At 35.8% G+C, this 25547-nt stretch overlaps 1 protein-coding gene across 1 annotated transcript in view; it reads left to right on the forward strand.

Moving 5' to 3' along the window:
- EFCAB13 (EF-hand calcium binding domain 13) overlaps positions 1 to 25547 on the forward strand; it is a 140387-nt gene that overhangs the window by 31031 nt on the left and 83809 nt on the right. The window contains exons 7-13 of the mRNA XM_075559676.1: positions 2533 to 2676; positions 3934 to 4005; positions 10140 to 10637; positions 12141 to 12278; positions 14713 to 14787; positions 17373 to 17516; positions 21585 to 21659. Of these exons, the coding sequence (XP_075415791.1) occupies positions 2533 to 2676; positions 3934 to 4005; positions 10140 to 10637; positions 12141 to 12278; positions 14713 to 14787; positions 17373 to 17516; positions 21585 to 21659 (1146 nt within the window). The remainder of the gene's footprint in view (positions 1 to 2532; positions 2677 to 3933; positions 4006 to 10139; positions 10638 to 12140; positions 12279 to 14712; positions 14788 to 17372; positions 17517 to 21584; positions 21660 to 25547) is intronic.

A 25547-nucleotide genomic window follows, 5' to 3' on the forward strand; every position in this document is an offset into this window, starting at 1 on the left:
ATTTTACATAAATGACATTGTGTAGTGTGTAGTAGTTTTTGGTCTGCTTTGTCTCACTGTTTAATATGGTGAGATTAATCAATCTTTTGCATTTATCAGTAATTTATTTCTTTTTATTGGTGAATAGTATTCCATGATATAGATAGACTGTAATTTGTTTATTCATTCATTAATTGATCGTTATCTGGGTTGTGTTGTGTCTAGTCTGTGACTATAATAATAATGCTGGTGTAAATATTCATATGCACATCTTTGTGTGGACATATTCTTTCATTTTCTGGGATAAATAATCTGGAATTGTTGCATCATTTCCTAGATATATGTTTGATTTTTTTAACTGCTAAGCTGTACCACTGTATCATTTTACAGTATCTGAGAGTTCTGTTTGCTACATGGAACCCTGATGGCACTGTTGGTTAGGTGTTGGAATGCTCACTGCAAGGTGGGCAGTTCAAACTTACCAGCTGCTCCATGGAGGAAGATGAAGCTGTCTGCCCCCAAAAAGGTTTACAGCTTCAGAAATCTTATATGGGGTCACTCTGGGTCAGAATTGGCTCTATGGCAGCGGGGTGCTACACACCCTTGCAAACACTTAACATAGCTATTTAAAATTGTAGTCATTCTAATAGATGTGAAATGGTTTCTCTTTATGGTTTTAATTTACATTTTTCTTTTAAAATTTCACCTATAATGTTAATATTGAGTGCTCTTGTGCATAGACTATGTTATTGTAATGCCATTCGTTAAGCTTACTTGTATTTGTAGATAGAAAATTACAACTTTGTAAATTACAAATAGAATTAACTGATGTTCTTAGCGAGTTTGCTGATAATAAGCATACACTTGTAGTTATTTTCCTTTCTGATTCTGAATTGTTCTTATAGGCAATGGATTTCTGAATTTTTCACATTTCCTTAAGGCTGTGAATGATGTTTCTTATTTGGTCTCTCAGGATCCAGGTAAAATGACTATTCTTAAAAAGTATAGAAGAGAATGTTTGTGGTAGTAACTAATTTTTAATGGCACGTAGATATGAATTGTGTTTCTTAGCTTTACCCCATGTCCCCAGTATTTTAGGTTGAGGAAAAATCAGAGATGAGCTATTTCATAAGATGTATTGAAAACCTGGGCCACTGCCACATCATCATAATTATCTATCTCGAACCCCTGCTCCCTGTGTACAACTGCTAGACTCAGTCTTTTAAAGCATGCTTTTGTTATGTTGCTTTCCTGATCAAGAATTAGATGCTTTTCTTAATAATAAATACATTTAATCCAAATTCTTATGCTTGAGTCTCACCTCTTCATAACTTTGTACATTGCTCCTTTAATGCTCCAGTTAATTATAAATCTCTACCCATGACAGTTTAATTATTTCCAAGTGTTTGTTCATGTTTATTATTATTTTAAAAAAATCTCCTTTAAATGTGTCACATCTCCTTTGGCTCTTTATTCCTTACAGTACTTTCTTCACTGTATCTGAAATCTCTATTTCTCCCTAAAAACTGCAGAAACAAACTTATATCTCCCCTAATAACTTTGACACATAAAAGAATAACACGACACATAAAAGAAAGTGTTTGAAAGCGCTGTTCATGTTAATGATAGAAATAGTGGTTCCAACAGTTTGAGAAGATCTGTGTCCGTGAACGGAGTTAAGCAAGATAACATATGTAGGATCAGCCCTTGGGGTTGCATACTTTTAGAATGTGTTTTCTTAGAATTAAGAATAGATGGCCTACCATATGTAGAAATGAATTATACAGGTATTATGTTTGATCCCTTATATCCCATAGGCAGGAAACCTGGTGATGTAGTAGTTATGTGTTTGACTGCTAATCGTAAGATCAGCAGTTTGAACTACTGGCCATTCCTTGGGGGAAAATAAGAGGTTTTCTACTCTTATAAAGATTTACAGTATTGGAACCTACAGGGTTGCTATGACTTGGAATTGCCTCGATGGCAGTGAGTTTTCCTATAGGTATTTTGATTAATTTCTGTGATATGTGGTTTCTTTTAGTTCTTTTTTTGTTTTCTTGGCTTTTCTGACAAAAGACTTACACGATGACTGAAAGATAACCCATATTGTATGTTTGGACATAGTTAATGCTCAATAAATATCAGCTATTTTATTAGTGGTACTGTGGATTAAGCATTTGGTTGCTAACATACGATGGGTACTTAAAACCCACCAGCTGCTCCACAGTAGAAAGAGGAAGCTGTTTGCTGTCCTAAAGATTTACAGTCTCAGAAAAACCTTATGTAGGGTCACAGTGAGAATTGACTTGATGCAGTGATTTTTTTAGTGTTATCATAAGTGAAGTAATATAATAGTAATAATAAAAAATTAGTTATATACTAGAAATATGGATGTATTTGAACAAATTGCCTACCTGTAATTATATTTTTAGAAATGCTAAGCCAAATAAGGTTATTTTTCTATATAGTAGGTTATTGATGCAAAATCAGCTCCTCTAAGAGAAGCTATTGATTGTTGCATTAAAATTACTTCTTTGTTAATTGATTTTTCAGCATTCCAGGATGCCTTGAAAATATTCTCTAGGATAAAAGATGGTAAAGTTGCAACTGATGAAGTGATTTCTGTTTTGAATAATATGGGTATCTTTGTAGCCCTTGAGACTGTTCAGGAGGTGATAGACTATATTCATCCTGACAGTAAGTAATTTGAATTTTATATTATATCATAGCATATAAATTTTGCTTATTTTCTCTCTGAATCCTCATCTTTTGCCATTAGCACTGTTTCCTGGTATCTACAGAAAGAATGTAGACAAATATGACACATTTCTAAACAATTTTTTGGGGTAATTTGTTCTTAAAATCTAATGGACACTGCTTGTCTTTGTAGTGATGTAGCTTTTGTATTGTCAGGAGCACTTACTCCACAAGTGAAGATACTTAAATTTCTTGAATTCTCAGATTTATTGTACAGCTCTGATTATAAATTTATACTACTTTTAACTCAGAGGCACTTAAAAAAACCTGCCTTTTTATCAGTCTTTAGCTTTACATATAAACTATACATAAAATCTTGAACAGTTGATAGCTTATGAATAGATATTAAATCAACTCACAGTCTTTTAAACCTTGGAAATAAGAGCTATAGAAAATGCTTTATCTACAGCTATACTCTCAGAATGACATTGTTCAAGGTCATATCTGAACCCATCCTCATTTGGATGAAGTATTGGGCTGAAGGTCGGTGGTTCAACATGGTTCAAACCTACAGCACTATGAAGGAGAAAGATGAATCTGTCTGCAATAAAAGTTTATAGTCTTGGAAATTCTATATAGGAGTCACGGTGAATCAGACTCAACTTGATAGCAAGGTTTGGTTTTTAATTTGTGGGGAAAAATGATTTCAGACAGGGGAATGGTAGGAAGTTACGATTCTGAGAGTGTTGGGCACCTAGGTGCTAAGTGAAAGTTTACCTGCTATTCATAGTGTAGATAATATTTTATTCTTTATGACCTTCAGTAGTTTATATTGCTAGTCATTGAAGAAACAAAGGAAAGGCATATCGTTTTTCTTCGAGGAGCTCATAATCGAATAATGAAGACAATACAAGACTACATAGTGTAAATCTAGTGTGAGAAGCACCCACCCTACCCATTAGTAGAGTTTTCATAGGGGTCAATGGAATAAAATATCCTGGCAATCTACTTTTGAGGTTTAAAATGAAACCAATTTTTGTTTGATAGGAAACCTTTTCATTAAGGAGATGAAAATGTGGTCTTAGCCTTATGTTTTTATATGTACAGGGTTATTAATTCACGATTGGAGATATCATTCAAGACCCATGAAAGCTGGACCTCTTTTCATTCTTCCCCACATTTCTGCATTATTTTTCTATGAACATAGAATGTTTTCAAAAGTAAATGCAGTATTTGAATTTATTCTTTCTATTCTAGGTAACAACATGGTAGATATTGGGAATGTTATATTTGCTTTGGAAGAATTACAAGGACAGTATGAGGATATTTGTAAGCGAACCCTTGTTACTCTAGCAAGTTTTGTTTATAAATAAGTTGCCATTAAATATAAAGATACACTTATAAATTTTATTTCTTGATTTTCATGAAAGCTTTCTCAGAACTCTTTACCAAAGTTCTTAAATTAGAGAGATAAAAATTTAATGTTCTACCCTAAAGACACCTAATTAAGTTTGATTATATACAATGTAATAGTATATCTTCAGCTGGTAACTGAAAGTTCTGCAATATGAACCTGTGAGACACTGTGAGAGAAAGATGGGGCAGTCGGCGTCTGTAGAGATTTACAGATTTGGCCATCCCATTTGGTAGTTCAACTCTGTCCAGTAGGGTCACTATGAGTCACATTGCCTCGATGGCACTAGCTGTGGTTTTGGCATATACAATGATGATCTCATTGCCAATTTTATCTTTCTCTGACTATATTTCTCACTGCCATCCAGTCGATGCTGATGGACAGTGCCCCTTTAGGACAAGGCAAACTGTTCTGAGAACTGCTTATGGGAGTAGAAAGCCCCATCTTTCTCCTGCAGAGTGACTGGCCATTTTGAACTGCTAACTTTGTGGATTGCAGTCCAATGCTTAACCACTATGCCTCCAGAGCTCCTCATATTACAATATATATTTTATTAACATTTTATTGTATAGTGATATACCAATCCAATATGTTAAAATATATTAAATATTAATATATTGAAAGTAATGTTTAATTTGACACTTGTGGGTTATTCTGTCATCCTGATATTTTCCCTTTAAAGTTTTTAGTATGTTTTTAGCTATCATTTGTTATTTAGCTTGCTTTTATTTGTTCTTACTGCACATTATATTACTCCTTACTGTTTCTGTGATTTGCCCAAATATAATTTGTTAAAAAGTTATTCATATGCTCAATTTTAAGAATTATATGGTGATATGAAACTCATTAGGAGCCCAGGTGGTGTAGTGGGTAATGCATTGGGCTGCCAACCTCAAGGTCAGCAGTTCAAAACCACCAGCCACTCCATGGGAGAAAGATGAGGCCTTTTGCTCCTATAAAGATTTCAGTGAATTAAAAAAAATTTAAGCTTGATAAATATAACCCCTTGCACCGCTTCTGCCCCTTCAAATTAGCCTCTTTCCTGTGCCTCCTTCCAGCTTCTCTGTGAGGCTAATGTTTAAGCTGGTTTCTTGATATTTTCTTTACAACTCCAAACAAGATGTTTATATTGCTATTTTAAAATAATTTAATTTTTTATAATTGAAAGTTTACACGGAAGAACAGCTCGTACACCAACTAAACAATTTTCTCCTTGTGTGTTTCAGTGCCATTTATTACACTCCTCCTTTCTTGAGTTGTTCTCCTATTAACGTTCACTCACCTTTAAGGTTCCAGTTTAATCTTTCCAGTTTTATTGCCAATTTGATCTCACATAGATAGATCTTTAACAAGGCATAATGCTCAAAGTACACACTCTTTGCTAGTTAAGCTAAAGTATTGTTTGGTTTTAAGAAAACTGTAGGGGTTATTTTTAGTTGATGGTTTAAAGATGATCTTAGGGAAATAGTTTTGGGATTCATACAGCTCCATAAATATAGAAAAATCTGGATTCCATGAGAATAGCATGTCTTACTTGGCAAGTGTTCCAAAGTCTCATGATGCTTTACCTTGATATACCTTTTTTCTGCAACTTTTTAGATGATCAAAACCTTTTGTTTATTCTCTGAATATTGTTTTATTTTAAAATCTTCCTCTTATTTCATTGACAAGTTTTATATTGTTTTATGTGTGTAATTAATATCTTCCAAAACTTTCAATCAAGAGGCATTGATAATTACTAGTGATTGGCATGAAAAAGTTGAAAACAAAAAAGAAGGATCAGTAGTTTGAAAATATCACCTTAGTGATGGAAATGAGGTTGACGCTGAAGAAAATTAAAACAAGTCCATGACCACAAAGACAGGAGCTTGAGAATATCCCACCTTCATTTAGAGACCGTCTTAAGAATATATTTGATATATTGAACACCAGTGACCAAATATCAGATTAGTTTTGGGATGATATTAAGAACATCGTACATGAAGAATGCAAAAGGTAATTAAAAAGACATACAAGAAAGAAAAGACAAAAATGAATGTGAGAAGAGACTCTGAAACTTGTTCTTGAACATAGAGTAGCTAAAGATAATGGAGGAAATGGTGATGTAAAAGAGCTGAACAGAAGATTTCAAAAGGCAGCTCAAGAACATAAAATAAAATGCTAGCATGAAAAGTGCAAAGACCTAGACCTAGAACATCAGAAGGACAGCCGCATTCAGCGTATCTCAGACTGAAAGGTCAGAAACAAACAAACAAACGAAAAGCCTAGGTTTACCATATGAAGGATTGTGTGGGCAAAATATTGAATGATACAAGAAGCATCAAAAGAAGCTAGAAGGAATACAGAGTCATAGCACCAAAAAGAAGTGGTTGACTGTTTCAAGAGGTAGCATATAATCAAGAAACAATACTTTTAAAGGTAGAAGTCCAAGCTATACTCAAGGCATTGGTGAAAAACAAGGATCCAGGAAGTGATCATACTGATGAAGCACTAGTTTGTGCCAAGCAAAGATTGTCAAGGACCTAATGTCCACTGCGGAGAAGACTGGTGTGAAGATTACCTTACCTGTTGACTTTGCCACTACTGACAAGCTTGATGAGAATGCCAAGACTGGCCAAGCCACTGTGGCCTCCGGCATACCTGCTGGATGGATGGGCTTGGATTGTGCTCCTGAGAGCAGCAAGATGTCTGCTGAGGCTATTGGTCGGGCTAAGCAGATTGTGTGGAATGGACCGGTGGGGGCATTTGAATGGGAAGCTTTTGTCCGGGGAACCAAAGCTCTCATGGATGAGGTGATCAAAGCCACTTCCAGGGGCTGCATCACCATCATAGGTGGTGGAGACACTGCCACTTGCTGCGCCAAATGGAACACTGAGGACAAAGTCAGCTGCGTGAGCACTGGGGGTGGTGCTAGTCTGGAGCTCCTGGAAGGTGAAGTCCTTCCCAGAGTGGATGCTCTCAGCAGTGTTTAGTGTTCGCCTGCCCTTGGTTCCTGTGCAGTCCTGGCCACCGAGTGCTTTCTTTCATGTCTCTACTTGGTATTAGCGAAAATTGTTTCCCATGTAAAAAGATTCAGCCAGTGGCTGAGAGCTGAAGCACCAGGAACCCATAACTGATGCACAGAACCTCAGCTCATCTTTACCACACCTTGGCTTTTCCCACATTGTTAAAGTTCCATTTAAATTTGTAGTGGCTAACCCGTTGTGCTTTCTAGGTGTATATTGATATTTTGCTGCTTAAAGTAAGCTATGTTAGTCCTCTTGAAGCAGCTTACTCCCGTTAGCTTTGCTACCATTTCATTACTGGCATGGAAAGATGATAAAATTCCGGTGTTAGGTAGGGGAACAAGCCAATTAAAGGAACAATAAAATCCATAAAAAATATGGAAGATAGCTACTTGGCCAACTGACTGGAAGAGATCCATATTTGTGCCTATTACAAAGAAAGGTGGCCCAACAGATTGTAGAAATTATAAGATAATATTGTTAATGTCACACACAAGCAACATTTTGCTGAATATACTTAACAGTTGCACCAGTACATTGACAAAGACCTGTCAGAAATTCACGTCAGATTTAGAGGGGGGATGATTATTGCTTACATTAGAAAAATCTTGGTTGAAAACATTAAAAAGACATACAAGTATGCCAGAGTTTGCAAAAATATTCAACTGTGTGGATCATAACAAACAATGGATAACATTGAGAAGAATGAAAATTTCAAACATCTAATTGTGTTCATGTGGAATCTGTTCATTGACCAAGAGACAGCCCTTTGAACAGAAAAGGGAGATATTACATGGTTTAAAATCAAGGAAGGTGTGCATCAGGATTATGGTCTCTCACTACATTTATTCAGTATACACGCTAAGCAAATAATCAGAAACCTGTACTCTGTGAAAAGAATGCAACATCAGAAGTGGAGGAAGGTTCATTAACAACCTGTGATTCTCAGATGACACAACCTTGTTGCTGACATTGAAGATAACTTTCAGCACGTTTGATGAAGCTCAAAGACTACAGTCTTCAGTATGGATTACAAACAATTCAATGTAAAGGAAAATCCTCACAATTGTAACCAATAGACAACATCATGATAAATGGAGAAAAGATTGAAGTTGTCAAGTATTTCATTTTACTTGGATCCACAATCAAGGCTCATGGAAGCTGCAATCAAGAAACCAAGTGACTTATTCCACTGGGCAAGTCTATTGTGCAAGACCTCTTTAAAGTGTAAAAAGCAAAGAAAACACATTGAGGACGAAGATGCACCTGGCATAAGCCATGGCACTTTCATTCACCTCATATTCATGTAAAAGATGAACAGTGACTAAGAAAGACTGGAGAATAATTGATGCACTTGAATTACGGTGTTGAAGAATGTTGAAAGTACTGTGGACTTATCAGGAGGGTCCAGTCCCTGGAGAATGATCTCATGCTTGGTAGAGAGGGTCAGTGAAAAATAGGGAGACCTTCAATGAGGTGAACTGATACAGTTGCTGCAGCAATGGACTCAACCAGCAGAAACTGTGAAGCTGGCACATTCTGTTGTACATAGTGCCCTTGTGGTTTAGATCGACTGACACTGAGAACCATGATAATGCTTAACATTTTCCCCCTTCTTGTGTGCTTTCCCCCCTCCTAAATTACTTTTCTATGTGTATATTTTTTAATTCTTCTCCAGTCATCTTTCTTTCTTTCTTTTTTTTTTAACAATTTATTGGGGCTCATACAATTCTTATCACAGTTCATACATATACATACATCAATTGTATAAAGCACATCTGTACATTCTTTGCCCTAATCATTTTTTCTCCTCTTTTCTCTTTTTACATTTTATTAGGGACTCATACAACTCTTATCACAATCCATACATATACATACATCAATTGTATAAAGCACATCCATACATTCCCTGCCCCAATCATTCTCAAGGCATTTGCTCTCCACTTAAGCCCCTTGCATCAGGTCCTCTTTTTTTTTTCCCCTCCCTCCCCTTTCTCCCCTCCCTCATGTGCCCTTGGTAATTTATACATCATTATTTTGTCATATCTTGCCCTATCCGGAGTCTCCCCCCCCCTTCTCTGCTGTCCCTCTCCCAGGGAAGAGGTAACATGTGGATCCTTGTAATCAGTTCCCCCTTTCCAACCCACTCACCCTCCACTCTCCCAGCATCGTCCCTCACACCCTTGGTCCTGAAGGTATCATCCACCCTGATTCCCTGTACCTCCAGCCCTCATATGTACCAGTGTACAGCCTCTGTCCTATCCAGGCCTGCAAGGTAGAATTCTAAATTACTTTTCTATATTTTTCATTTTAGAAGCATTTCTTAGTTATGTGCTTATCTGGTTATCTGTTCTTGATTAATAAAAATGTATTCTAGAAACTCTAAGACTACTGACAAAGCTTACTGACTATGATTTCATTATAATGGGACAGTAGTTCTCAATCAGAGACAATCTGCCTTCCCTCTCATCCTTTCAGAGACAGTTGGCAATGTCTAGAGGCATTTTTATTTTTTAGTGGTGATGTTAATGTGTGATATTATAGATATCAAGTGAGTAGAGGCTAGGCCCATTGCTAAACGTGGGAAAATCTACAATGTACAAAACTTCCCCTTTAACAAATAATTATCTGGTCCAAAATATTAATAATGCTGAGGTTAAGTATTCATTTGGTATGTTTTCTTCTTTAAATAATTCCTATCTGGTGCTGACAATTGTCCAGTATTTGAAACCCATTATTTTTCATATATTTTGTCTAAAATTTAGCTAAGACTGGAGGATAAATACGATTCCTACTATTGTATCTTGGCCCAAATCAGAAATGTTGAAAGTGAGAGTATTTAACTTTATTAAATTAACAGTTATATTTAACCTAGTTATTAGTTCAATCTTATGGTCATCAGCTGTTAGATTTTCCAGCTTAATAACTTTGTTCTATGTGCTTAACTGGTAATCTCTTTTATAGCTTTTACAATGACCTAATTTTGAAAAATAGTACAAGTTGTACAAATAAATGAAATAATTGAATATGTTTCCCTTACTTAGCAATTATAGAAGAACCAGAACTGGAAGAAACTTCTTTAAATAAAAAAATGTTAAAGGCACCTCGACACTCTCAACAATTTAAGAAGACAGGCAGTTTCTCTTCTAGACAATCTGAAACATCATTAAACCAAAAGTTAAATAGAAAAACTATCCAACATCACAGCAAAAGTATGGACGATAATGATAAGATTGATTTTAAAAGTCTAAGAAATACTTGGCAGATAAAAAAAGGCCTGGATGGAGTTGATACCAGTGTTGTAGGATTGCAGCCATCTATTTCAAAGGAGGGCATAAGCCTCAAAAAACATCCAGACAAGGCTGAAATCTGTGACTTAAAGTCTAAACCACAAACCTTAAAGAGCATTTCAAGCTTCAGAAAGTCTCTGGATAAAAGTGACATTTCTAGTACTCCAAAATTAAAGAAGCCGAGTGTGAGGAGGTATTCCAGTCCACTAAAGCAGATTTCATCTAAGGAGAAAACTGCAGCTGATACTCTCGGTCAGTATCATATATGGAAGTCAGAATCTAGGGCATTGGATTCTTGAATGATACAGAAAATGAACAGAATAAATTGCTCACTGGGTGCTTTTAAGGATTTCAATCGTCAGTAGTTTGCATAAGCACTGCATATGATATATATAAAATGGATACAATATCGTGGTTCTAATGGTAGTTTCTTTCCAGAAGATAAAGAATTCCGTAGTTTATGGGGCAAAGGTGGTGGGGGAGACTTTGAAAAATTTATTTAATTGGAGTCATGGAAGTTTCCTAGAAAGTACTCTTTTCTTTGGAAATCTGTTTATTTAGCCAAGGATGTAGGAAATTAAAATGGATGTGGGAAAATTAAGGCAAAATAATTAATATTACTCATGACAGGCCACCAAAGTTTTATAATCTTTTTCAAAGAGGTGCAATGGTTTCTCACCAAATATATGTGGCAACCTCTCCCTGATTTCTGTGTTACTTAGTTCACAGAGGTGCCCAATTAAAACCCCCTTCCTGAAATCTTTGCTAAAGCTACTTACCACTTCCATACTTAATATTCTGGAGATGGAGAAATGTGAAATACATCATCCGATATAACTTCCCCAAATAATTTGATGGTAAGTAGGCAGCTATGACATCTGATGGCTTCCAGAATGAAATATCAAAAGTTTAACTTTTCATTTAAAACCAGTTTTATAGTTAAGAGTTATAAAAATGATTTTTAGTAAAATTCCCATGTACGCTTCATCTTGTTTGCCATAATATTAAGATCTTCTATTGCCATAGACCTTACCATTTTTTCTAGTGTACCAAAGATGCTCTTTTGTGGTCCAGGATCCAATCAGAGAGGACACATTACATTTAGATTTCATGTGTTCTTAGTCTACTTCAATCTGGATGGCTCCTTATTTTTTTCATGACCTTGACACCTTTGACGTGGATTGACAAGATATTTTGTATAACACATCTTTCATTCTGTGCTTTTCTGAAATTTCTTATTGAATGAATTGGTTGCCAAAATACCATAGGAAGGATATTTTGGCTTCTCAGTGCATCACATCAGGAGACTCATGATGTTCATGTTGATCTGATTCCAAGGTTTTATGTTTTTGAAGGTTGTGATCTGAAAGTATGGTAGTGTGAAGGGAAAGGGGAAAATCTCTAATGTGTTTACTTAGAATCCTGAAATTTAAATAAACACATTGGTGTTTTGCTATTTTGGACTCATTCATTATATTCTAATTATAAGAAAACAGCACTGGCTGAACCAAAAGAACAGACTCTTTAAAAAATCTGTAGAAACTTTTGAAATTTCAAGATAATTTGGGGTCTGAGTTATAAAAGAATGGTTAAAATGTAAAACAACAGAGGTGTGGAGAGGAAAGTTGTCCTTCCATAAAGTAGTAATAAGTAGATAAAACTTGCTCTTTTATTGCTTATGATTTTACTTATAAGTTATTGCTTTGGATACGCTAATTTTGTTCCTTACTCCTCCTCCACATTTTCCAGGTTTAGAAAATGTTGGTGAAACTCTGCCTAAACTCAAAGAAAGTTATATTGCTGTAGACGAACTCCAGGCCATTTCACCTTCAGTAGGAATTGCTTTATCAGAGAAAGAGTTGCAGAAGATTGTGCCAGACTCTACTAGAAATGGTTTGACATATAGTAGTGTTTTGGAGAAAGGTATCTTTATCAAATATTGCTATAAGTTCTCTAGAATGGGGCAGAATGGGCCATTCTTTTTACCTTTTTATTAAAAAAATTTTAAATTATGCTTTAGGTAAAAGTTTGCAAAACAAATTAGTTTCCCATTTGATAGTTTGTACAGAAAGTGTTCATGACATTGGGGGCATTCTTCATGATTTCTGTTCAGTTCTCTATTTCCCTCCACATCAGGATTTCCTACCTCTTCCTGCCTTCTCATTTTTGCTTTTGGGCAAATACTGTCTGTTTGATCTTGTATAGTTGATTGTTCTGAGGGACACCTTGTTTAATGAGCCTGTCTATTGTTTGTCTGAAAGGTAATCTCTGGAAATGGCTTCAGTTCTGGACAGAAGGATGCTTGAGGGTCTTGGTCTTGGGGGGTTCTTTCAGCTTCTGACAGACCAGTATATCTAGCCTTTTCCCCCATAATTTTTTTTTTTAAATTGTGAATTAGGTGAAAATGTGTAGAGCAGATCAATTTTTCATTCAACATTTCCTATATAGCTTATGTCCTGTCATTATTTGCAGTCCCCACAATGTAACATCACGTATCCCCGTGCTCCCTGTGTTTCTTGTTTCTATGCCTCCTCCTTTCCAACCCTTGGAATTTTGTCTTGGGATAAGCTGGGTCTTTTTTGTGAGTCTGATGATTTGCTCTACATTTTTTTCTTGTTCTATCCAGAACCCTCTGTTGTAATCCCAGAATGGGTTATTCTAAATAAACTTTAGAAAGAATTGATATAAACATGAAAAGGAGCTAGGTCTTTCACATTTCAGAAAGCTTCTTTATCTCTAGTCGTAGATGTGCTTCTGGTATGGGATTGACTCTTGGGAAGCGGATTCAGTTGTAGAGAGACCACATTAATCAAGATTCAGGCAGTAAGACCACATTTATCAAGGAGTATAAAAATCTCTAAGCAAATAGCTCAGGAATCTAAGGAGGAACAATTGGAGGTTTCAATAGTAGGAGAATTTCAGGTTGGTGATACTTAATCCAGGTGGGCACTTAGCATCTAGATAGTTAATGACACGTCAAAGATGTTAGAAGTGAATTCTCAGAGGCTGAGCACGTTTTCTTAGTTAAGCAAATAGGAACGACTTTTTTAAAAATGAAAAGAAATAACTAAAGAGTTGAGTTTACTGCTACTGAGCCCTTTCCACCTCCTACCAGGATTGGCATGAACATTATAGAGGTTTATAGGTGAAAATAGGTAAATAAGCAGACTAGTTGGGAACTTTGGGTAGGAATGGTATCTTAGTGCTTCAGTACTGCTGGAACAATGGATGATAGTTTTAACAAATAAAATTATCCACTCATAGTTTAGTGGCTAGATGTATTTGGTGTGCTAGTTATACGGGAAGCCTTTCCTTATTAGCTCCAGGAGAACTTGTTTCCTTTCCACATCTGGTATTTCATGGACATCAGTCTTTCCTGGGCCTATGAAGTTCCCAGTGCAAGAACCTTGGATTGAAAGGGTGTGCTCTACTCTGGCTATTCTTTACTGGTCCTTCTGCTCCACTGTTTATTCCCTTTTATAGTTCAAGAGGGTTGCATACAAAATAACAACTTAATCCTGTAGATTGCAGCCTGCTTCATTAGCATATTTTCCTCCAGTTGTACCACATCAACATAATAACAAAGAAACAAACTCAACTGCCATCAAGTTCAGTCTGAATCATAGCCATCCTACATAGAGTTTCCAAGGCTGTAAGCCTTTATGGGACAGCCAGCCTCATGCAGAGTGGCTGGTGGTTTGCACCACCAACTTTATGGTTAGCAGCCCAAAGTTTACCTGACAGCATCGCCAAGGCTCCTTCAGGTGGAATAGGTGAGGATCTGCCACACAGAAAAGAATGATAGCAGATCATAAAATGGAGGATGATTACGTAATATATAATGAAAGTCATGGCCCAGCCAAGTTGGCACTTATTTATAGGCAACACAATTGCATCCATAATAGGTGGAACTATTTGAGTTTGTCAAGATTGATTAGTATTATCAAGGTATCTTAAGTGATATCATATCGACTGACAGTTTTCATCTGGATATGACAAATGAGCACCTTGAGTTTCCTTCCCATGGTCACTTTTCCTATTGCTGATCAACAAGATTTAGTACCTAACTCAATTCTTTGCACATAATAGGCAATGAAAAGGCTGATATTTTTATCTTGGTGCCCAGTATAGTCTTCGACACTCATGTGCTCTCAGTAATTGCTGAAATAAAATGCATCAACCTAATTTAGAAAGATTCATCTTAGAATTTAGGCTGTAAATAAGAAATAGGATAATCATGAATTAAGGACCAAATGATTTTTTAAAATAACATGCGAACTTATTTTGTTAAAAAATACCAGAACATATTATTTGAACTATTTTACAGAAAATGAAATGGTGGCGTTAGATGACGTTATGAGTGCTCTCCTGGGTAAGGGACAGCTTGACCCCAAGTGTGCTGGTATGTAGGGAATTGAGTTTCAAAATAATATGTTGATAAGAGCATTTAGTTTGAGAAAAATTAAGTTCAGTAGGAATGGGTTTGCTTTTGGATATATTCTTAATAGCTCTGTAGGTCATTAGCATATTTTTCCTTAACTTGCTATATCAAATAGCTAACTTGCCTATCTCACAGATTGTCATGTGAATTTTACAAGCTGAAAAGTTCTACCTAGATGTACAGTGATATTAATGATAAAGATAAGATTAAAAATATAATTATTTGGTCAGTGATTAATAATTGGTGGGTGATTTGGTGATCTGATTTTTTAAATAAGGAAGTTGCTTGAATAAAACATGGATTTTGCTTCACCTTTGATTTATAACATTTTAAGAATATTTTTATTGAGATATAATTTGTATCCATTAAATTAAAACTGGAAAGGCTTAAAATATTGGCTATCCATCTGGGGTCTTAAGACTTGAAGGTAAACAAGTGGCCATCTAGCTGAGAAGCAACAAAGCCCACATGGAAGATGCACACCAGCCTGTGCGATCATGAGGTGTGGAAGGGATCAGGTATCAGGCATCATCAGAACAAAAATATCTTACCTTAGTGAATGAAGGGGGAGTGCAGAGTGGAGACCCAAAGCCCATTTGTCGGCCACTGGAGATCCCCTTGCAGAGGGGTCTAGGGGAGGAGACGAGGCAGTCAAGGTGCGATGTAGCAACGATGAAAAATACAACTTTCCTCTAGTTCCTAAATGCTTCCCTCCACCCCACCCCCAGCCCACTATCATGATCCCAATTCTACCTTACAAATCCAGCTAGACCAGAGGATGTACACTGGTACAAAAAGGAACTGGAAACAGGGAATCCAGGGCGGATGATCCCTTCAGGACCAGTGGGGTGAGTGGTGATTCTGGGAGGGTAGAGGGAGGGTGGGGTGGAAAGGGGGAACCGATTACAAGGATCTACATATAACCCCCTCCCTGGGGGATGGACAACAGAAAAGTGGGTGAAGGGAGACATTAGACAGTGCAAGATATGACAAATTAATAATTTATAAATTATCATAGGTTCATGAGGGAGTGGGGAGCAGGGAGGGAGGGGAAAAATGAGGAGCTGATGCCAAGGGCTTAAGTGGAGAGCAAATGTTTTGAGAATGATGAGGGCAATGAATGTACAAATGTGCTTTACACAATTGATGTATGTATGGATTGTGATAAGAGTTGTATGAGCCCCTAATAAAATAGTTTTTAAAAAATGTGGGCTATCAGCACAATGATGTATAGTCATAAAATAGAATACTAATTAGCAATACTGATGAGAAAGTACATTCCTGTTATAACACAAATTAACCTAAAAATATACATAGTAAAGAAAACTAGACACAAAAGAATATATAGTACATGGTTTCATTTATTGCCAGTGTCCAGGAAAGATAAATTTATAGAGTCAGAAAGCAGGTAAGTGTTGGCTAGGGATGAGTTTGGAGATAAACTGTAATTGGGCATGAGGAAATGTGGAGAGTGATAGAAATGTTATAAAATTGGATTTTGGTGCTAATTAGGCAACTCTGCAATTTTATTAAAATTAATAAGTTGATTTTATGGATAGAAATTATATTTAATAAAGTGATTTCTATTACTGAAATATGGACTCCTAGGGAATTCTAATTGTTAGAGAATTAAATGGGGGAATTTTTGTATTTTTCCTATGTATATTCAGTGCTATTCAATTGGTGCTTTCTTAGGCGCAGTTATAACAAAGTTGTAAACTGTATTAATTTTGAAATATTTACTTTCAGTATTACTGAAGATTCTAGTTGTACTTTTAGTATATCACATTTCTTTTTTTAATATTTATTTTATTTTATTGGGGGCTCTTATAGCTCTTATCACAATCCATACATATATCCATTTTGTCAAACACATCTGTATATATGTTGTCATCATCTTTTCAAAAACATTTTGTTTCTACTTGAGCCCTTGGCATCAGCTCCTCATTTTTCCTGTCCCTCTTCCACCCTCCCTCCCCAATGCCCCCTTGATAATTTATAAATTATTAGTTTTTTTCCCCATGTCTTACACTGACTGCTGTCTCATTTCACCCACCTTTCTGCTTTCTGTCCCCCTGGCATGGGAGCCATAATTCAATCATTGTGATCTGTTGATCCGTTTCCCCCTTACTCCATCCCCCACCCCACCCCTTACCCTCCTAGTATCGCTGTTCCCCTTATTGGCTCTGAGGGGTTTATCTGTTCTGGTTTATCTGTTGTGGTTTAGCTGTGCTGCGATTTGCAATTCCTTGTCTAGCCAGATTTGTAAGATAGAATTGGGGTCATGGTAGTGGAGGGAGGGGGACATTAAAGAACTAGAGGAAAGTTGTGTGTTTCATCAGGGCTATACTGCACCCTGACTGGCTCTTCTCTTCCTTGTGGCCATTAAGGGGGTGTCCAATTGACTAGTGATGGAATATATTACATTTCTGAAGTGATTTATATTCTTGCTATTTTAGCCTTAGAACTAAAATTCATCTTATTTATTACTAATTGTTTTTCCTTAAATTTATTTTATAAATATTAGCATATTGATTTATTTTCAGTGGTGCATGATGCCATTAAGACCATTGATAAAATAAAAAATGAGAGGCTTGATTATGAAGATCTGAATACTTGTCTTCAAAATTTGGGAGTTTATCTTTCTAAATCAGAATTTGAGAAGACCAAAGAGTTGACTGAAGTTGATGGTAAGTGATATATTTCAAGCAAGCTAGACTGACACATCTGAAAGGGAGGTTAGTATTTAATTTCCCCCCAATGGCATTATTGTTTTTAATTGTAATGAGTAGGTTTTAAACCAAAATAAAAAAGTTCAAAAAATACTCTAAAGTACAGAAAAAGCTAAATCAAGACCACAGTATCTAGAAATAACTAGTATTAATAGTCTCTTCAGACATTTTCCCCCTAGGCAAAATGCAAATAAAATGAAAGTAGGGTTTGTGAGATTGATCTTTGCCGGGTAGAAATCAGGACAGAAAGCATTCTATTAGACCTAGAAAGACAGTCATATCAAAGCTCACAAGTGACAACGAAGGTGAGCGGTCTTAATTCAGTGTTCTTTGTTTACTTCTCTAGTTTCCAATATTCATTATAATGGCTACACAGGAATAACAGACAAAATCCCCCACTGAAGGGTTTATTCAGGAAGTCAACATATTGGAATGCCAGTGAGCAATGCTCAGGGATGAGTTGTTTATGAGGACTTGTCACCAAGTCCTTTCAAATCTGTTAATAAATGCCCAAAGGGACATATCACTCCACTGTCAGCCTTAACACGAAGGCATTCATTCAGCTCAAGCTCTGTGGACCAGCAACCATAGCTCCTGAATCAAGTTCCTACAGGCATCTCACTCCAGTAAACCACAGCCCAAAGGCACTCAGCTCCACTTCTGTGGATCTGCAAGCCCAGCTTCCCCAATTAAATGCCCAGAGGCTCCTGTCTCTCGGTAAGCCAGACTTCTGCACAAAAGCACTCAACTTGCATCATAATCTCAAAAGCTGAAGAAATAAAGCTGATGCTTTATTCCCACAGGCTTTATTCCATTCATTTAATTTTTGATGACTTCTAATTTTCCTAGAGTCAGACTTTGTACGTTCCAAGTTCCAATTATGAATAGATGTTTTACAGCTCATGCTTCTCAAAAGCTGAAGAAACAAAGCTGAAGCTTTATTCCCACAGGCTCTGTTGCATTCATGTCATTCTGGTCCACTTTATCAAGAAGGCAGCTTTTCCTCAGTCCTGTTTTGAGCGCCTTCTTACCTTAGGGGCTCATCTTCTGGCATGATGTCTGGCCATGTTCTGCTTCTTTTCTTTAGTTTTTCAGCTTCTGACAATGTGCTGTGCTATCCATAAGGTTTTCAGTGACTGGTTCCTCTCAAGTGGTCAGCATATTCCTCCTTCATCATCATTCTTAGTCTGGAAGATCACTTTTGGTGGACCTGCTGGTATGTGACATACCGGTGACATAACTGTCAGCATCACAGCAAAACACAAGCTACCACAGTATGACAAACTGACAGACAGGTGGTGCAATTGAGAAAGTTAGTCTATGAGAAGAGTGGCTTCTGAAGTCATCGGGGTTAAAATGAACTTTAAGATAAATTACCTAGAAAGAACAAAAACCCAACATGTCTGTGAATAGAGGACAATCTTAATGAACTAGTGCATCCACACAGTGGAGCAATAGTGCGTCTGTAAGAAAGTGAAGGGTCTCTCTGTGCTCTGCTATTTAAAGTGGTTGTGCGGACACTTGGTAAGGGAAAATCAAAAGGCAGAGCAAGGTATGCAGACTATTCTAGCTTTTATTAATAATTGGAGGGGAATATGTGGATATGTATACATATGTATATGCATACATATGCATTTCCTTAGACTCATAGTGATCCTATAGGACAGAAAATAACTGCTTCATATGGTTGCCAAGACGGCAGATATTTACGGGAGCAGATGCCTTATCTTCTTCTGGTGGATTGGCTAGTGAGTTTGAACAGCCAACCTCCTTTCCTATGTGAAATTCAAAATGTTATGTAGAAATACAAATTGCTAATATTCAAATGAAAAGATTCTAGTAGTCAGTAATGTGAAAAGTTTAGGTCACACTGAGATAAAATTTTACTCCAAGTAAGTTTGCAAAAAATGAATAAGTCTGTAAATGCCAGTGTTCCCTATTATAATAAAAGTGACAACACCACTTGGGAAAACAATGTGTAGTACTTTGTAAAGTTTTTATAGTCGTCACTCCAAAATTCCACTCTAAACTGTAGACCCCAGAATGTCTCTTACACTTCCATACCAGAAGACAGGCTCAAGATTATTCAAGACAGAAGGGATCTTAATAACAAAAACGAAAGAAAATGAAAAAGGAAACATTTCGGACGAGATCGGGCGCATTCAGGGTGGTATGGCCGTAGACGAAAAAGGAAACATTTCAAATGTTTAGTTATAGAAGGTATAGATAAATTGTGGTGTACTCATAAAAGAAAACTATATACTAGTAAATATAAAGTATAACTGTGAAAATATGGATGGTTTATAGAAATATAATATTGATCAGAAAGGAAATTGAAGGTTGTGTATAGTATAATGCCAATTTTAATAAAGCTCAAAGCCAGTAAAACTAAAGAATTATATATTCTGATTAAAGTTATATAGATGAAACATAAGGTATTGGTAAATAAAAAAAGCCCCACTAAAATGATTCAGTAATATTCCCTTGGTGTGGGAAGGAGAATGAACTGGAGAGGCCAGAACAAATACAATCTCTTGGTAATGTTTTTCTGTTGGGCAGTAGGTTCACACTTATATACTTTATTATTATGTTTCATAGTTCATATTTGTTTATGTGTTCTTATTATATATTAAATATATAACATATTTAATATATAATTTCGTATTATATATTAAATAAAAGTTACAGAATTATTTATTTATTGGTGCTGTTGTTGGGTGTCTTGGAGTTGATTCTGACTGAGCTGCCCCATGTACCACAGAACAAAACATTGCCAGGTCCTGTGCCATCTTCCCAGTTGTTATGCTTGAGTTCATTGTTGCAGCTACTGTGTCAATCCATGTTGTTGAGAGATGTTAGGAAATATTAAATTTTCATTGATTTGAACATTTCTCAAGAAATTGTCAAGGTAATTTTTTTAATGTATGAAAAATTTGGCAATGAATGCAAAGTAATTTGCATGCTCCTTGAAGTTAACTGTTCAAAGGAATATTTAATCTCTACTGGGAGTGGCAGTGCTTTATATTTTACAATTGCTCAAGAATTTTCTTCTTAATGAGCTAAACAAAGGGGCAGGATAATAAAACATCAAGATTTCATGTGGACTTACAAAATTCTTAAAATGTTAAAAATCCATGCTGACATTGAATAATTATGAGGGATTATATGTTACCAAGAAAAAATCTTTTCTAAGCCTAACACGACTATTAAATGTTTATTGGTTTCATTTCACCCCTTTATAATACAGAAGCAAGTTTTTATTTGTTCATTTCTTGACTTTGAAATATCCTTGGATGACATCCTTGGCCTGAGATTCTTTGCCATTTGGCTTATGAACCACAAAGCTGTAACCAATTGCTTTATAGGGTTTTCCCTCTCTGTTAGTTTTGCAAGAGGCTTGCCCACTGACTTAATTTCTTGTTGTCATTAACCTTAATCAGGTTGATTTTGATGGTCATTAAAAAGGACCTCCACTAACTTGACATACAGTTGGGGGTAAGCACACCAAGATAGGGTTAGAGCTTCCCTAGTACACTGGAGTAGAGTGATACCAGTGTGAACCTCAGTAGCTTACGTGGTAGAAAACAGGAGTCTGGAGAACTAGCTTCTAACCTTGATCTTGCATTTCCTCTGTGACCTTGGAAAAAGTCACATTATCTTGTAAATTATTTTAAGTAACCTTCTAATAAGTTATTTTTAACCTGTAAAAGAGAATAATAGTACTTCACCTGTATATCTTGCTGAGTAGTTGTAAAGCCAAGATAAGATAATATACTCGTGATTTTGATCAATTTTCTTGTTTTTCACTGCTTACTTTTTTTGCGTTTAATTTGAACTGCATTTCCCCTTTATACCTATGTACTTTTAATGGCCAGTTGTTGGTTGTAATTATGTTAGTTATATGTTTGAGAATATAGAACATTTTATGTAAAACAGTTTATTTTACATACTTTATTTTACATAAATTTGTTGTAGCAATTTAATACTTAATGATCCTGAAGAAAATTTTTTTTTCTTCACATTTAGAAACAAGAAAAGTGAATTTTAAAGAATTCGTTAATAATATGATGAAGAACACAGAACGCTTCTCAGAAAAATTATGTAAGAAACTCGTCTTATGCTTAAGTAGATGGAATGATTTAACATGTTTTAGAGTAATAAGATACTAACTGATAGGTCAACAGGCAAATAAATGCCTGTGTTGCTACTGCTATGCTTGACTTCAATCATCTACGTTATCTACCCCTAGTTCTATAATGTCCACATGCACAAATGGAAAGCTACTATATCTTACTTTAAAAAATAGGTTTATTGGCATATAATTAACACATCAGACAATTCAATAGTTCAATCATATCAAAAAAGAGTTGTACAGTCATCACCACAATAAGTTTTAGAACAGTTTTTCATTATTGTACTCATGGTTATTAACTCCCCATTTCCCACCAACCTTCCCTGCTATACCTGCAAGGAACCATTAATCCAATTACTATATAGAATTTACCTATCCTGGATTTTATGCACATAAAAACATGAAAACCAAAACAAAATGAACAAAAAAAAAGCAAAACATTTAAAACCTCAATCAAAAAGAAAGCATAAGATATTCAAAATTAGAACATATTTAAAATGGATCATGAGGAAGATAAAATGATAAGGTGCTAAATTTTAACCTGACTACATCTGGACAATCCATTTTCCAATGTGTTCTGCATGTATCTTACTTTCTTCTTTACACATTATAGGGAGTAAGAACCATTATTTGGAGGAGTTAATGCCATGAAATTCTGAGAAATTGCTGCCATCTAGTGTCCTAACTGAACAGTAATTTGCAGAATTTCTGCTTTCACTTGTTAGAATTTCTTTGCATCTTCCAATTTTAGCCCATCACTTTTATTGAACCATAACTATGTACCAGGCTTTGTGTTTTTGGCACTGTAATTGTGGGGTCATATCTGTATTTTAAAGGAGTAAAAACTTGACTATTAAGTGATTTTAATACATTAAAATTAGATTAAAATAATAATTGTGTTATTTTATGTTCCATATTGACAATAGTGGATATTAAGTAAAAACCTTTTACCTTATAATATAAATCAACTTAATTTGTTCCTGTACAGGGTATTCCATAGATAAACTGAGTGAAGAGATTATTTATATTGTCAATGTCACTTTGTTTTCCTTTAAAAACAAAAACTCACTGCCTTTAATCTATTCAGACTCATAGTGACTTTATAGGACAGTGTAGAACTGTCATGAGAAGCCATCAACCTAAAGACCATAACTCTTTTCTAGAATAGAAAGCCTTTTTCAGCTATGGTTCCACTAGTGGGTTCAAACTGCTGACTTTGCAGTTGGCACCTCAACATGTAATGACTATACCACCTGTTCATACATTTTCCCTAGGAATGCCAATTTAATGGAGATCCTTCCTTTCTTATTTGTAATATTTTAACTTTAAACTTCTTCCTTGATTTATTTGTTGTTCTTTATGCCTCTTGGGACCTCCCACTCATTTGCTTGTCTACTTTCTCCTTCACCACCAATCTCTTATTTTAACTTTTTCTCCTTATCCAATTAAAAAGATATTTCTCTCCCCAAACTCTATAAATTCCTGTATTATTATGTTCCTTCATTGCACCTATCTGGCAAAACCTCCAACTTTGAATGAACCCAATCTGCCTTTATCTTGTAAGTAACAGCATTCCTGGACGAAAATTATACAACTGAGCAGATAGAAGAACTACTTAAAAAAATCTTAGTCATCAACTCACAGTGTTTCCAAGGCTGTAAATCTTTATGGATTGAGACATCCCATCTTTCTCCATAGGAGCACCAGGTGGTTTCAAACCACTGACCTTTGGTTTAGCAAATGTGTGCATGAAGCTCTGTAATACCAGGGTGCCTCTGACTTCCAATACTACTCGGGAATTATGTGATTTTTTCTTTCAGTCATTTAGCTAATTTTCCCATTCCCTGAAACAAGTTTTTCAAAATCTCCATTCTTTTCAAACTTTCAGGCCACCCCGCATTCCCCTCGTACATTTAGAAGATAATTTTGTTTTTGTAGAGAAAATGGAAGCCATCTGTAAGGCCTATCACAACATTAAAAAAATAGAAAATTTCCAACTATACTTAAGTCTGTCTCACTTCCTCCTCCTCTTTAGAGACAATGGAAGAGGTATGTCTTTTCCTACTATGTGCCACGCTTCCCTTCTGTGTTCTTGGTTGCGTTTATTCCCCAATTCTCTTGGTTTACCCCCTCTGCCCGATATCTTCACTGCTCTTCTCTCTTAATGTCATCCCTTTTATTCGCACATGCTTTGCTTTAACAGTAGACAGTCAAACCCCCAAATTTTATACCATATTCTCATCTGTTACTCTTTTTCTTTCCCAGCCAAATATCTTGAAAGTGTTGTCTAGCCGTTATCTCCACTTCTTCATAGCCTGAGCAGTCTGAGAAAGGAAAAAGGGAAGAAAGTTTAAGTTGAAAATATTAAGAATAAGAAAGGAAAGATATTTATTAAATTGGCATTCCTAGGGAAAATGAGTCTGAGTAGGTGGCATAGTCATTACACATTGAGGTAGCAACTGCAAGGTAAGCAGTTTGAACCCACTAGCTGCCCCATAGGAAAAAGAGGAGGCTTTCTACTCTAGTAAAGAGTTATGGTCTTAGGAAGCCACAGAGGCAGTTCTGCCCTGCCCTGTAGAGTCACTATGTGTCTGTATAGATTTAATGGCAATAACTTGGTATTTATTTATGGAGTTTGGGGGAGTACAAGAAAAAGAAAATGTTCTAAGATTGGTTGTGGTAATGGTTGTACAACACTTACTGATATGATTGAACTATTAAATTGTAAGTATTTGGATATTGTCCCAATAAATCTGTTTATAAAAAAACTTCTATATGAAACTATTTTCTCTAATATGCTTTTATACTATCTCCTAATCTTGATAGATTTACCCACTTTATTAATATTAAAAAGACATGTAATTAATTTGCTATTTTCTTTATTATTTATTCCATTGTGGGTTAATGTTTTCCTACTTTCTTGTGTTGGTTACTTACTAGTTTTTAGTCATAATCAGAGACATTTTAAGTTATACTTTCCCTTTAACATTGCTTTTGTAGCAGCCCATTTGTTCCCATATGTAGTGTCTTTGATGTTGTTTAATTAGTCCTAAAGATTTTATCATTCACATAATTTTCAAACATTGGGCTGATTTTTATGTACTATGCTTTCCCTTTACTACTTTTTCAGTACTATTACTATTACTAAACGTACTCAATGCTAATTGTGTGCCAATACTGTGATAGGGTATATCTATTAACTAATTTAATGATCAGATCATTAAAAATTTAATGATCAGATCATTTTAAAAATTGTTTATTTTATTGGTGGCTCTTACAGCTCTTATCACAATCCATACATATATCCATTTTGTCAACCACATCTTGACATAGCTTCTCATCTTTTTCCAAACATTTTCTTTCTATTTGAGCCCCTGGTATCAGCTCCTCCTTTTCACTTCCTCCCTTTCCTTTCTCCTTCATCCTCCCTCCCCATGGCCCCTTGATAATTTATAATTTTTTTCCTTCATGTTTTACACCAACTGCTGTCTCATTTCATCCGCTTTTCTGTTGTCCATCCCTCTTGGATGGGGGCCGTATGTTGATCATTGTGATCGGTTCCCTCTTACTCCTCCCCACCCCACCCCTGCACCTCTACCCTACAGGTATCACTGCTCCCCTTATTGGTACTGAGGGGTTTATGGAATCCAGAACAGATCAACTCTTTTTTTTGATAGTTGAGAAAACCAAGGCATTTTGATTTTAAAAAGAAAAAAAATATGACAGAAATGATGAAGAAATAGTAACGATGTATGTTCCTGAACCAATGCCCAGCAGTCAGAACTGAGTTCAAATCTTTACTACCCATTAGCTGTTAGACCTTAAGCAGACTGTTAATAATGAACACTGCTGAGGCA

Source organism: Tenrec ecaudatus, chromosome 10 (assembly GCF_050624435.1).
Source record: "Tenrec ecaudatus isolate mTenEca1 chromosome 10, mTenEca1.hap1, whole genome shotgun sequence".
Classification (NCBI taxonomy): domain Eukaryota; kingdom Metazoa; phylum Chordata; class Mammalia; order Afrosoricida; family Tenrecidae; genus Tenrec; species Tenrec ecaudatus.